This window comes from Silurus meridionalis, chromosome 5 (assembly GCF_014805685.1).
Source record: "Silurus meridionalis isolate SWU-2019-XX chromosome 5, ASM1480568v1, whole genome shotgun sequence".
Lineage (NCBI taxonomy): Eukaryota > Metazoa > Chordata > Actinopteri > Siluriformes > Siluridae > Silurus > Silurus meridionalis.
The window spans coordinates 23,945,915-23,961,357 of NC_060888.1; the positions used below are offsets into that span (position 1 = coordinate 23,945,915).

General features: G+C 38.3%; 1 protein-coding gene across 2 annotated transcripts in view; it reads left to right on the forward strand.

Annotated features, from left to right (window-relative positions):
* Positions 1-15,443, forward strand: part of shank2b (SH3 and multiple ankyrin repeat domains 2b) — a 170,832-nt gene that overhangs the window by 101,769 nt on the left and 53,620 nt on the right. For both annotated transcript variants that reach the window (XM_046849277.1, XM_046849278.1), the window contains 2 exons: positions 615-772; positions 2,934-3,047. In XM_046849277.1, the coding sequence (XP_046705233.1) occupies positions 615-772; positions 2,934-3,047 (272 nt within the window). The remainder of the gene's footprint in view (positions 1-614; positions 773-2,933; positions 3,048-15,443) is intronic.

A 15,443-nucleotide genomic window follows, 5' to 3' on the forward strand; every position in this document is an offset into this window, starting at 1 on the left:
TATATTTCACTAACCAAATGCCTAAATTCGATTTTTCAACACATGTAACAAGTTCATTTCTACCTACAGTTTTCAGTACAGTACTGAAATAAAAGCCATTAATTGTTGATTAAAATCCTTAAAATCCAAATGTTTAATTATGATGCGTATTTAAAACAAGTGAGCTACATTACAGCAGCTAGAACTATAAATTATTCTTCATCATCCTCCATTATTTCTTTCATTAGAAGTCATTAAATTTAAACATGAGGCTCGTCAAGTGATTAAGAAACCACAGAGCGCAAAGTCTTCCATCGCAAAGACTTTTCTGTGTTGATAACATGTTACTCTGAATGCCACACAGAGCTAAGACTCTATTTGAAAAAGCTAAAAAATGGAAAATCTCCTCAGAGAAAACTTCGCCAACAATTATGCATTTGAGCATTCATGCTTTGAAGTCTCCATGTTGGTGTTTACTATAGAAGATGAATTAACTAATACATTCTGTCCGATCCGAATCAAGCATTCATCAAGCGTACTTAAAACTAAAATGCTAAATAAAATGCTGTTTCATTATGTTTTTTATGAACTACTGGTTTCTCAATGCTAAAGCGCTTCACTTTTTCCCCCCATAGTCCACGTCCCGGGCGTGATGCTTTCTCTGGAGCAGAGACTCCAGGGTCCAAGCGGCGGATGTACAGCGCCGTGCCAGGGAGACACTACATGGTGGTGAAGTCTTATCAACCTCAGGCTGAGGGAGAAATCGCCCTGTACAAGAACGACAGAGTCAAAGGTATGCATCCCAAATGGTTGAACTCATGAATCGTGTTTTTTGGTTCGATTTTTGTTGCACGCTTTTAAAGCGCTGTGCTTATCAGCCACTTTTCAGGCTGCTCCTGCGGGACAGCTGTGCTGTCACACTCATTCATTTGTTCCTTTTCAGTTTCCAGGCTGCAGCTGCGTGATTGCAAAGCTGGATGTTGTGTTTGTGTGTTTACATATTTATGTGCCTTGATGATGATGATGATGATGATGATCGAGATGAAGAGGCTGGTAGAGTCTTTCAGTTGATGAAGGCTTGGGTAATTGCTGGAGGCACTGGACTGAGAAAAGTGAATGCAGAAAGTCTTGTATTCGAAGTGGAACTGTAGATTTGTTTTTTGTAAGCAGAGGTGGAAATCTTTCATCTTTCAATGATCAAATTATTCTTTTTTTTTTTTTTTATCATTGTGATTTTCACAGACTTTATTTACTACATATCCATATACTAAAGATCTTCAATTATTGGTGCATTTGTTCACATCAGAGGCCACTTTCAACCAATTGAATAGAGACAGATTTAAGTAAATATCACTATATCAGACTTTTAGAAGCTTCTGATTGGACATTTGGTACTGTGGCTATATTTAAGAAACCACGACCCTTTATAATTCCAGATCCAGGTGAGGAGGCCTGAAGTGCTGTCAGTGTTCCAATTTATCCAAAAATTGTTCAATAGGATTGATGTTAAAGCTCTGGCTTTGTGCACAGGAGTACAGTCATGCTGGAACAGGTTTTGGTCTTCTATTTTATGCTACCACATCCAGAAACATCCTATACAATTGGGTGCCTCCAACTTTATTAAGCACAAATGGCTGAAAAAGTCACGTGTTCCAATACTTTTGCTCATATAGTGTATAAATATCTATCACTATCCTGAAAGCCTATCATACAAGGAAGAAGAAAATAATCCAAAGCCAGCGTTAAGAAAAACTACCAGGATTATCAGGACAAATTTATATACTGTTTAGCAAAACTGTATATTTTTTATCCACTGCTTTTCACAGCCAAAAGTATTAATTAAATACAAAATTGGAATAGAAAATAAAATTCTAATATCTGAATAGAAAAGATTTTAAGTGCTAACCAAATTAGGTTTATTTTGTTAGTCTGTGGGGTTTTTAAGGTATAAACCTTAAAGAAGAACATAGTTCTGACAAACCTTGACTTTCATGGTGAAGTCAATTTTGAGTGTTTGTCTTAACAAATAATTGTATAATTTTATAATTCAGCTAGTTGTCTTGTAACATGCTAGCTTGTTACATTTTGTAATTTAGCCTAGTAAATGCTCTAGTTTTCTATAATTTGGTATAGTAACCCATTCAACTATTTATCTAGTCAAAATTAGCAAATTAGCTAGCTATTTTTGTAATTTAGCCAGTTGTGTTGTGTGACTCAGCTAGCAAGCTAGTAAGTAATGGTAACTTAGCTTTTTAGTTTGCTAGCTACTTAATTTGTAAATAAGCTAGCTTTTAATGCTTTGTACAATATATTAACTTGATCAATTATTTAGTTAGTCAAGTGCTGTAAATTAGCTGGTTAAATAAGCTAGCTGGTTTTGTGAATTTGCTAGCCTAGATTTGTCTTTAAGTAAGTGAAAATTTTCTGTATCACTGTTGCTTAGCAAACTTGCTATTCATGACAGGTCTGATGAGCCAGCTCCTTTTTCAGTAAAAAAAAAAAATATATATATATATATATATATATATATATATATATATATATATATATATATATATATATATATATATATATTTATACTCTTTAATACTTCAATATGTTTAAATGTAGATACATTTTTGTTGGTGTTTTTTTGTTCAGTAGGATTATTGCCTCCATACTCTAAATTGAAAAAGTACACGTACTTTTTGTTGTGTTTGTTAACATTTATAGATGGTGTTATGATGAATTAATGTTTGTAAATTGGAAACTTCTTTAAAGTGTGCTCTAACTGCTAAGTTAAATGAATCGATTCTTTAATGTAACAATAATTAAATCAGCAAATTGCCAAAGCAGCCCAATTCTGGACAACCATGAATCTGTTAACATTTTTGGTTTAAAAAAATGTCTTTAGAAACAGAAAAGTGTAAGTGTATTGGACTCTGATCAGTGTCTGTGTTTCTTTTTCTCCACAGTACTCAGTGTTGGTGAAGGGGGATTCTGGGAGGGAAGCGCTCGAGGTAACGTCGGTTGGTTTCCTTCTGAATGTGTGGAGGAAATTCCCAACAAAGCTAACGAGGATCGACCCTGTAAGTCAAACCCTCACACACAGACAGACAGAGTCTGTATGCATAGGATATTTGATCAAAAAGTCTTATAAAACAAAAGGTCCATACACTCCTTCTACTTTTTATCTTGACTTTAACTGCGAAATTTCAAACTGAACTCTGATTAGAAACAGATTCAATAATCAAATCAGATTTCAAACCAATATTAATGCTGTAAATACTTACCCAAAGTGATTTGAAGTGTTACCATGTAACACTAGCTTCTCATTGTTATTTTGTCATTCTTCTTCTTTTTTCGGCTGCTCCCATTAGGGGCGCCACAGCGGACCATCAGTCTCCATACCCCCCTGTCTTCTACATCTGCCTCTTTCAAACCAACTACCCGCATGTCTTCACTCACCACATCCATAAACCTCCTCCTTCGTCTTCCTCTTTTCTCCTTCTTGGCGGCTCTATTTTCAGCATTCTCCTACAGATATACCCCATGTCCCTCCTCTGCACGTGTCCAAACCATCTCAAACTCACCTCCCTCACGTTTACTCCAAAACGTCCTACATGCGCTGTCCCTCTAATAAACTCATTTCTAATTCTGTCCATCCTCATCACTCCCAACGAAAACCTCAACATCTTCAGCTCTGCTACCTCCAGCTCCACCTCATGCCTTTTAAATGCCTTTTCAATGCCACTGTCTCTAAACCCTACAACATCACAGGTCTCACTACAGTCCTATAAACTTTCCCTTTCACTCTTGCAGATACTCTTCTATCACAATCACTCCTGCCATCACTCTTCTCCACCCTGTCTGCACAATTTTTTTCACATCTCTAACAAACTCTCACCACAGATCACAATATCAACCACAAACATCATAGTCCATGGAGACTCCTGTCTGACCTCGTCCATCAACCTGTCTATCAACACTGCAAACAGGAAAGGGCTCAGAGCCGATCCTTGACGCAGTTTCACCACCTTGAACCAGTCTGTAGTTCCTACTGCACACTTCACTGCTGTCACACTGTCCTCATACATGTCCTGCACCACCCTCACATACTTCTCTAACACACCAGACTTCCTCATACAATACCACAACTCCTCTTTCCACCCTGTCGTACACTTTCTTCAAATACACAAAAACACAATGCAACTCCTTCTGACCTTCTCTATACTTCTCCATCAACATTCTCAAAGCATGTTATTTTCTCATTGAGAAAATGATTTTTTTATTTGTGGGAATTTATAACCCACAGTATGCCAAATATACAAACTAAAATCACAGATTTTTACTAGAACACACAGTGTTTTTTAAATAGGGAATAATGTCTAAAATGATTAGTCTTAGTAACCGTTTCCTGTTTTAAATATTGTGAATCACAATAATGGGAGTTATCTATAGCATAGCAGCACAACTTTAACCATCTATCTCGTTTCGATTACTGTTCATTTCATGCTGTCAAACTGACAAATAGTCACACTTAGAAACCCACAGCAGGCTGTTTAATCAGTAAATAATTAGCACAAACTGGGCTGCAGTGTGTATACATGTCTCGCACCTTGAGATCCTGCGAGTCATGATAAGCCTGCACATGTGGCCTACAATTTTGCATTGCCACTTTAATAGGAACACCTCTGGGTATGTTTTTCAAGTTTCAACCTGCTTGGTTGACAGGCCTGGGACTGGAAAGTGGTAGCTCAGTGGTTGAGGTTTTGCACTTTGGATCAGTAGATTATAAGTTCAAATCCCAGCAACACCAAGCTGTCACTACTGGGGGCAAAGAGCTTAACCCTCAACAGCTCAGTTGTGTAAAGAGATTACTGTAAGTCGTTAAAGGCATCTGCAAAATGCCATTAATGTAAAAGTAAGGCCTGAAAACAGATGTGATCCTTTTGTAGCTCATCCACAACAAAAAAGCACAGTGTGGAATTCTTTTCTGCGCACAACTGTTTTATGTGACTTATTGGAGCCTTCCTGTCAGCTTGTACTATTCAGGCTATTGTCCTCTAACAACTCTCATCAACAATTCGCTCCTGCTATAAGGGGGATGTTGTTGTTTTCTGCACCATTCTGTATACACTCTAAAAATGCTTTGTTTGGTAAAATCCCAAACCTGTAAAATCCTGAAATAAAGCCAGTGTATCTTACAACAGTGACAGAGCTCACACTTTCTCACATCTGGATGTATCTGTATGACTGTATGACTACTGCCACATGATTGGCTATCTGAATAAATTGCATTGATGAACAGGTTACATACGTTCTTCTTAAAGTGGCCAGTGAGTGTATATATGACTGCTATGATTTTATGCCCCAATGATTTCGAAATGTTTTAATTCGTTGTCAAACGGTGAACTATTTTATCAGGGATTTGTATGGCTGATTTTCCACATCTTTGACATCTAATAATTTATATTTAATAATCGAATTATTAACAAAGGTGAGCTTTTCTGTAAGGAGATATTCAGTGACACAGTTATGGAAGAAGTTTCCATTGCCAGCTTTGTAGCAGTGTGAGGAAAAGAAAAACAGTAACTAAAATACGATTTTTGCCACTTGTCTTCAAAACTGAGGACTCTAGTGTGAAGTTAGATGAAAGCAAGAAAGAAAGGCTATTGATAGAATGTCTGTAAAAAGCTGCTATAACAGAATAGCTTGATGTAAATTACTTTACTAAAAAAAGTCTTTCTAAATCCATTATACCGAAACGTGCAAGAAAAACGATGAAAAATTGATTTTGATCTCAAGGGCATTTCTGATGTGACTGCACTGCATGAAAATATCCACATCCTCTTTGTTGTAAGAAAAAGAATTGTTGGTTTTGTGTGTGTGTGTGTGTGTGTGTGTGTGTGTGTGTGTGTGTGTGTGTGTGTGTGTGTGTGTGTGTAGCCTGCTTTTCCTGTGCAAATCGGCAAAAATGGCCCGAGGCAACACATCACTTAGAATGCCTTCTATATCACCATGGCCACTATGCTTTTTTAAGATTGTATGTGTGTGTCTGTGTGTGTGTGTGTGTATGTGTATGTGTATGTGTATGGTTAGGGTGACTGCTCATGCTCAGGGCCTGAGGAGGCTGCAGGTTGTTTGACTTGAAATTGGGCCGAGGTCGGGTGTGGACGTTGCTTCTGGGGAGAAATCCATTAAAACGCAAAAACACTCTCTGTTCAGACCTGAAGCTATTGGAGACCATCTGCTGCTCCACTGAATACATTAAAAGTGTGAGATCGCCACCGAGAGCTGTTCTGTTTAATCAGTTTACAATTTTCCACATTATTCAGTAAGTACCAGACGAAAACCCTATAAAGGAAGTAGAATCTGTGTTCTGGACTACTGCGAGCCCGAGTGGAACAAAAGCCATACCAAGTTAAATGAACTTAAATAAATAAATAAGCCTCTGTTCAGAACGAAAAACATGATGCAATGTCAGCTACGTACTGGGTCGAATATACTGTTTATACAGACTTATTGATATTGCTGGCGTCTTTTTCTTGATGACTCCCCACCATTCAGAGGACATGCGGGTAATCAATGGCTTGATGAAGATTAAATTGATGTCAATCAAATCACTGCTGTGGTCTTTACATTCACCAACCTTTAAAAATGGACTAAACATGTATGGCGCCCTGCCTCTGGATGGGGTTTTCTTCAAATGGAGGCCACTCAGTGCAGTTAGGGATGGTTTCATATCAACAGTCTGGGAATCCATGAAATTACGGAGCAACACAGAAGAATATATTTGTACTGTACTTAAAGACTACAGGTTGCATTTAATCACCCATCACTGCACACCTTAACAATGATGAATTGTAATGAATGGGCATTTGCCGCCACCCAGATGAGGATGGGTTGCCTTTCGAGTTTGGTTCCTCTCAAGGTTTCTTTCTAATGCCATCTCAGGGTGTTTTTTCCTGCCACTGGCTCACTCATTACAGACAAATGTACAATTTTAATGAACAACCTTATTAATGGTCCAACAACTTAACAAGTAGCTATTTGGCAGCCATCTTGAATCCCACAGATTCATATGATGATGTTTATACAAATCTATTTATGCACAAATGGAAGCACTGAATCTTTCTGAGGCCGGTGTTTGAAGATTTAGCAACATGGAATTTATTGAAATTGCCAGCTTTTAGCTTCCTCTTGCTTATTCACTAGATTAGCCTCCTAGCTTCAGTACTAAGCTAAAGAAGCTAGCTTCAAACAATAATCAAGCCAGTGATGAATGTTGCTTTACAATATAGTGCTATAAGATTCATGTGTGCTTTTAATGCTGGAGAACCGTGTTGCATAATAATAACGAACAAATTTGAAGTTGATTTGTCATCGTTTTTTCTGTTTGCTTTAAAGTCTCTTTGTCCTGCAATACTTCAAAAACCCTCTTGTACAATGTGTCAGTGTGTGTTCGATGTGTACTCATAACATACTGTAGTGTTTTAGAAGTGCTGCTCATGACAATAACAGCTTGCAGTTTACAGATCGGGAATGGTGGCAAATAGCAGCTGTGATTGGCTGAGAGGCCTTCGCTTCGTGAGTCATTGGCTGATCAGGCAATGTGATATTGCCTGATTCAGCTCTACCATCCACTCATGTTTTCTGCAAAAAAAATAACATGTTGGGGTTTTGATGTTTTTAAGTAGCCCAAGTTCGCACTTTCTTGGATGCTAATTATGAATTTCAACCCAGATTGCATTCTTGGTGCTGTTTACTTGTATGGGTGTAAACACAAGAATCTGGCTTGAGTAAGAAAACAGGAAAAATGTATACGCTGAGGTTTGGGGTTAAATTGGCAACTAGTCCAGTCAAACTTTTCTAATCCCTTGCCACGGATTAGAGCTCCTCATGTGGGATCACCACATGTTCCCATGCCAGCTGTCAGATATATTGTCTCTAGCCAGTCCTGGATCTGGCTCACAGTATCCATCAAGTGAGCTGTGCCTAAAATCTTGTACTCCAGAACCTGAATGTCGGTATCATTATAAGTGGTCTAAACTGATCTTTTGGCTCCCCTTGTTCAAAGGTGCAGCAGTCCTACTTGGAGCCTTTCCCAGATTGTTAAGCTCCTCTTCCAAGAAAGGAGAGTAAGCCCAGCAAGCCTGCAGAGAAGCCTTTTTTCCAGCATAGGTCCTGGCATACTTTTGGTCACTGCAAACATTTTGTGATCATAGGTGTGGATAGGGATGTAGATTCAAAAAGAAACAGAGCAGTTCAATGTTTTCCTTATTCAATTGCTATTAAATTCAAGTTTACTTCTACAACGCTTTTCATAATGGACTCTGTCTCAAAGCAGCTTTACAAAATAGAAAAAAAAAATTAAATATGAGTGAACTATGTGTATTTATCCCCGATCAGCAAGTGTGCAGCAACTGTGGCAAAGAAAAACTTATCATCACCACCATATATCTGCTAATTTGTTATACCGCTGCTGTTGCTTTTAAGTGTAAATCCTGTTAGGTAAAGATTTCACCAATGCTGTTTTGAGTTTTGTCAAAGGTCATATTTTGGTAAATCTGGTGAACGTGCAGGCCACTCAAAGTGTCCCAATGTTCCATCAGGCTTAGATTTGGCACAATGAGCCTCACAGTTGTCATACTGCAACGTAGGAGGGTCAGTGTGCTGTTCTTCTTGCACACAAGCCTCAAAAGGCAACCTCAAAGTCTGGCCAACAAATAACAATGGAATAATGAATGATAGCATGCTTATGCTTACGTCCAGCTGTACAACCTGTTGCCACTGGGCAAGACACTTGCTGCTAACATATGTGACTAATATTTATCTGGAGAGCTTATTAGACTGTCGCCCTATCCATATACTCTTATATGTAGCGGAAGGAACTTTTTCTTCAAGAGCATGATGCAACACTTTAGAAGCTGATACAGATTCCTATAATTGTGGCATACTGTTGCAGCATGTAGAGTCGGCACCACACAGCTGCAAGATATGATGAAAATTTTAGGATCTGGTGCATGCATAGGCTTCATCAGGGTCCTCCGGTTTTCTCTCACCTCTTTAAAATGTTCAGACAAGCAATCTAGCTTAGTTGCGCTAAAGTGCCACTAAGTGTATGCTGTGCCTTGCCTTAGCCTGTCTATTCCAGCCAGGATAAAGAGGTTACTGGTAAAGAATAAATACAGATGTACAGTTTTTATTAATAAATTTCTTTCGGCTTCTCCCATTAGGGGTCGCCACAGCAGATCCTCCGCATGTTTGATTTGGCACGTTTTACGCTGGATGCCCTTCCTAACGCAACCCTCCCCAATTTATCTGGGCTTGGGACCGGCACTGAAAGTGGCTGGGGTTGGTTCCCTGACCGGGGATCAAACCCGGGCCGCAGCGGTGAGAGTGCCGCATCCTAACCACTAGACCACCAGGGAACCTACGTACAGAAAGGAGTAGCGTTACAAAAAAAACGTACGTTTCCGCTTATTTATTGGTTGTAGTATCCTCTGACGACAAAAAAAAGGGCGGAGTTGAAAACTCACCAGATTTAGCAGAAGAAAATAAAGAACTCTATAATGTGTATCTTTAGCTCCGCCCCTTCTTTGATGCCATAGGACACTTCAACCAATAAACAAGCAGAGAAACGATGCATTGGCTACTGTACTAAAGTACTCACTATAAATGTGATATTTCTTCAAATGTACACTAAATTCATCTTGCTATATTCTTGCTAATGTTTTCTGTGTGTGTTTTAAAAAGTGTGGTTAGACGATTTATTGTTTTAAACAATTAAAAAAAAGCATTTTTGGGTGGTATCCGTTTATCGCGGAAATTAGTTTTTCACGGTCGGGTTTGCCACGTTACTACCGCGATAAATGCGGGACGACTGTACTATGGATACAGGTGTAGAATTCCTAAACCTCCACTCACCAATGAAATTAGCATTGATTATTTGAGCATGCGCTAAAAAATTTTCCTTCCCTTGCAATGTTTTTCAAACTGTATAGCAATTCTGAGCCATGACATTCCTGTTTATCACTAAGTTTATAGTTCGCCCTGCCATCTTCTGCCTTTTTGCAATTTATAAAAAATTTTTTATTAACTTTCTGTTTTTCCTGCTTTTCTACTCTTTGAACGCCCATAAAACTCATTTTTGGTCGTGGCATCCCTAAGATTTTACAGCATGACACTCAATTTGCAGGGTCCTTTGGGATAAACAAGTGACCATACTATATTTATCACCAGAGTCACCTGAGGACTGTGGGTCTATGCATGTTACTATTGTTAATGGCCTAGGGGTTTGAGAAGTGTTTGAGGAAATCGTTTGTGTGTAAGCAAATCTGTGAATCCTGATGCACAAGGGAAGGAAACAACAGTGAAGACGTGTGAAGGGTGTTATATTGGCAAAACCATATATAACAACACAGGATCTTTTAGTCTATCCTGAGAATAGTTTACCATCCAAGTAACATTTTATCAGAGGTGGTTCATCTGATAGATGGGTAAAAGGGTATTATCAGGATGTACATAGTAATAGTTGGGCTACACTCAGTAATTTGCAGAAAAAAATGTACATATTTTGTAGTTGTATTCAATTAATTGACCAGTGAGCATCGGTAACTGGGTGTACACTGGCATCTTAGCTTGCTTCTGCACTGGGTTTTGTTTTTCCTGTAAAAAAGCCGTTGGCTATTGTGTCATTTATTGTAAATACTGTATATTAAAAAATAAGCTCCATGTGATATAGGAATGGGGAAGCTCAGTAGTTATAATGGTGGATTTCTGCTCAAGTTTAAATCCCACCACCACCAGGTTGCCATTATTGGGCTTTTAAACAAGCCTCTTAACCCTCAAATGCTCAGTGGTATAAAAAATAATATAAATTTTAAGTCACTCTGGATAAGGGGGTCTGTCACAGGCCATAAATATGTAATCAAAACAGCACTATAGCACCGTACAAACAACAAATAGCACCGTAAAGACCAAGAGCTATCAAAACAAGTAGAAGATTTCTGCACGTTCTGGAAAAGTATTAAGGGTTATTAATGGTAATTAATGAAACATCCCATAATATGTACCAGACTCAAAAGGGAACTTCCTCCACATCTGGGAGGCAGAGAAAAAACATTTATTACAGGTCATTTTAGAAGTGTACTGTGAAGTAAAAGGCGCTTAAATGCAGGACTGTTCATGTCACCTGTGGTCCCATTGTAGTGCTATTGATATTATTTACAGTCCAAATCTATCTTTAAAGTTCTTGAGTTGCTCAGTAACTTCATGGATCTTCATGGATGGAGGAGTAGTGGTCAGTGGTACCACAGGAGCATGATTAACTTGACAGAGAGGGATAGGGAGAGAAAAGAAGAGAAGAATTATAAGAAAAAATGAATGTGAAAACTTAATTAAGATTTCGGTTAAGTATATCTGTATGTTGGTTGCCAAGTTGAAGATTTGGCAAAAACACTAAGAACATTAGCACCACACTGAAGCATAGTGATGGTAGCATCATGCTGAGTATTACCCTTGGCCTCTTGGGTTCCTCTCTGCCTAATGCACTCCAGCACAATAGCGTAAACAAGGTACTATAAGCTAACTCGCAAAGTTGGGTTTCGAGGCGCTCGATTGTGAAAATGCTGGCAGCAGAGCTTTCAAGTGTCCACATTCATCCCACATTGCTGCCGTATCCTATATGATTCTATTCTATGTATAATATGTGGATGAGTGAGAAAAAGGGCTTAGTTTGCACGCAGGCTCAGTGTGTACCCTTATTATTCTAGGTATATTGTGCATCCTCTGACTGAATAATCTCATCGTTTCACTAAAACCTCAACATGTCCCAATTTGCAATAAAAAAGAATTAAGGTCACTCTGTCCATCCGAAGCATCACAGTGTGTGATCCGACAGCTGATGTGCTGAAGCGTCTGCACTTTTCCAGTGTTCGTGCTGCTGATGACGCTGCTGGCTTTTAGACGCGAGTGCCGAGTGTGTTGACGTCTCTTGAACCTTCCGCGAATGTGCAACACTCATGCACATTCCTGATTGATACATTTCCATGGAAACATGCTCTACACTGTACAAGCCTGTTGCTAAGGAGTGGGCCTTAGCAAGATTTTTTTTTTCATTTTCGTATCTTTTTTTTTCTCTCTTCCTCACTCTCTCGCTCTCTTTCTCTCTCTCTCACACACACACACACACACGTACACTCGTTCTTTTACAGCAGAGAGAGATCCAGAGATTGCATTAGAGCTTTTCCTCAGTGCAACTCTTCTCTACCTCTATGATGAGGTTTGATGGGTGAAAAAAGTTTGGGGGCTATGTGGAGCTAGTGCAGGGCTGGAGGGAGCGACTGGGAGAGGAGGAGGAAGTGGGGAAGGTAGAAGGAGATAGAGGGAGACAGAGAGTGCTTGCTCCCCTTTTTTTCATATGTTTCGGGGGGGATCGAGCATTTCCTGCGATTGGCTCTACGATTTGAAGGCAACAGGAGGCCAGATGGATGAGATTCCCAGAATCAGGAAGAAGGTTCATTTCGGAGGTACTGTTTATCTTTATTGGAACTTCGCATACGAGCGCACACTCGTATATGAAATCCTTGAGCGTTATGTCATATTTTGCAAATAAGTGTTAAAAGCGTTTGGTTTATGTGCATGTGAGCTGTTACATATTCGTATGCTCGTGCTCAGGGTGTTTAAGCTAGGAGTCTTGTTCAGATCCCTGCACAAGTCTTGCTCCATGCACCGCTTCGCATCCTTCAGGCTGGGAAATCGGTTTTGGACTAAATCACTGCATGCAACACACACAATTATTATTGTCATGGACACTTACAAAATGCACTCGCCAGCATTTTTACAATTTAATGCAATCCGAATGCATTTCGGCTTATCATAAGGTGACATGTCATAAGAAACTTATTGAATGAGAATATCAAGGTGTCTGTGCAGGGGATGCTGTAATTCAGTTGACTTGCGAAGAGTTTCTTGAAAGTTTACAGATCGTGGCTGACGGTCCGTCACCGTCTCATGCAACTCAAATTACATTTAGGTTTGTATACATTTATAACAGATTTTGGCCGATTTTTTAATGCATTCTGTTCAATATATAACATATTAAAATACATATATTAAAATGAAATTTGTAAATGCTTAGGCAACTGCTGTGGTATAATTCTTAGCCTAGCTTTAATGAACAGTTAGTCACATAAATCTGAACTTGTTCTGTTTTAAATGCTAAACAATAATGCAGCTGTTATATTTTTTTGATAGAGCTCATCTATAAGTATCATCTGAGACTGACATTCTCACAGAAAATGAGCGACTCTCTTCAAGGTTCTGTTGCTAAGTTACGTGAAATGTCATTGGCGTGACGGCAGCATGTTTTTAGACCGTTAATACCATAGCGCTGTTGAATCCTTAACTCTGATTGGTCAGAGGTTTTCTTTCTATAACGACGGCTCTGAAGGAAGTTCTGGCTGCAAGACACAGCACAGGATTGTGTTACTTGGCCGATTTGCAGATTACATCGGTTCTACAGTAATCACTGTTTTACAGGGAACTGAAATCATTGGCTAGTAATGAACAGATTCAAACATAGTGATGCTGATTGTTGATATGGCGAATTGTTAGGTAATACACAGTTTATTGATCATTTATAAAAGACGTCTCTATTGTCAGTAGTCTTGGTAGAGTAACTTTCTAGGGGTACAGCTTTTTGCTTAATAACCTATATATCTTTTTAGTTTGTAGCTCCAATATTATGCAGCATTTTATTTCACAGACATTCCACAATCACAACCTGAAAATATAACTATATTTGCAAACGATACACGAATCAAATCTACCTCATTCAGAAAATATGGCCAACTTTAAAACACTTCAGGATGCGCAGGTAACGAAGCTTGATTCAGTAATCCACACACCACTCTGTGATTGATTATTTCCTCATGTACGCAACATATTCCATAAGAGAGATGATGGAAGGTAAAATCCGCAGTTCCGTTGCTGAATTATTACTCCAGGACCTTTTTCTTTTTCATGTATAGTATAATGTCTACATGTGAGGTATCAAATGAAGACAATCTGTCCTGATCTTAATTGCAGTAATGGGAAGAAATATTGAAGTATGAAGCTTTTAGGTATTAAATTGGTCTTGATTATGCAATGCATTAAAATTACACTTTATATATATTAGCACAGAAATCTACTTTCAGCACAGTTTGTACTTACATCGCCTTATAATGTTTTTTTATTTATTTTTTATTTATGCACACGGTACTTGAACAGAGATATACTTAGTGTGAGTGTGAAACTGTGTGTAAGTGTGAATCTGTGCTCAAGAGCTTTAGTGAACCGTAGCCAAAAAGAATTACAGCGTGTTTCATTAAAAGGCAGAATCTGTGACTGCTGAATCAGAATAGTTGCTTTTAAGCTTTTATATATATATATATATATATATATATACACACACACACACAGTTGTGCTCAAAATTATTCATACCTTGGTATTTTTATAGTGTTTTTAAATTGTCTTCTGTGATGAACAAGTTTTACAACTTTCATATATTTGATATGTGACAATCAACTAAAAGAAAAACGTGATATTTCAAGAAATATGACATTTTATTGGTTTTTATTGACAAATATAAAACAAAAATCACCACATTTACATTCACTCGGATACTTCAGGTCATTATCCTGCTGGTTGGTCCGATTCTCTGGCAGGTTGTTTACTGAAGCCACCAGGTTTTCATCAAGAAACTTAAGATGGCCCTCGTTTTTCATGATACCATCGATCTTAACAAGGATGATGTGACCACCGCGGAATGATTCCTTAGGATTGAAGCCTTCTCCAAAACATATGCAACATCCATATGTCCAGAGACATACCCTGCTTGGTTGAGGGTGTCTATTAGAGCTTTGGTAGTGATACAGGGGTTGTTGTTTACATCTCAACAGATCTTTCTAGCGACTATAGAGGATACTTTGCGCTTCCTGCCACGCCCATTCAGGTTTTTGACATTGTTGAACATCTTGAACTTCTTGATGATACTCTGTACGGTTGATACAGGGACATCCAGTTCTTTAGAAATGGTCCTGTAGCCTTTGCCTCCACTATGGGCCTTGAAAACCAAATACACGAAGATAATGACTGATTCATTTTAAACAGGCTCGAAAGAGAATCTCTGGCCATCTCTATTGCTATACAAATGAAGTTTAGCTAACACATATGTGGGTTTGTGCATAGCAACTAATATATACCGAATACAATGGAAGTTTTGGGAAAGTAGTTTTTTTATAAATTAAAAAGGTTTGTAGTATTGATTTGATTTGATTTGTCCAAGGGGTATGAATAATTTGAAACACAACTGTGTATATATACTGTATATATATTTCAGTGACAGTTTGAATCACTAATATCAATTAGAATGTTAATACCAATATAATATGGATTATGTAATATAGTCTATAAATATATAATATTACAAATTATT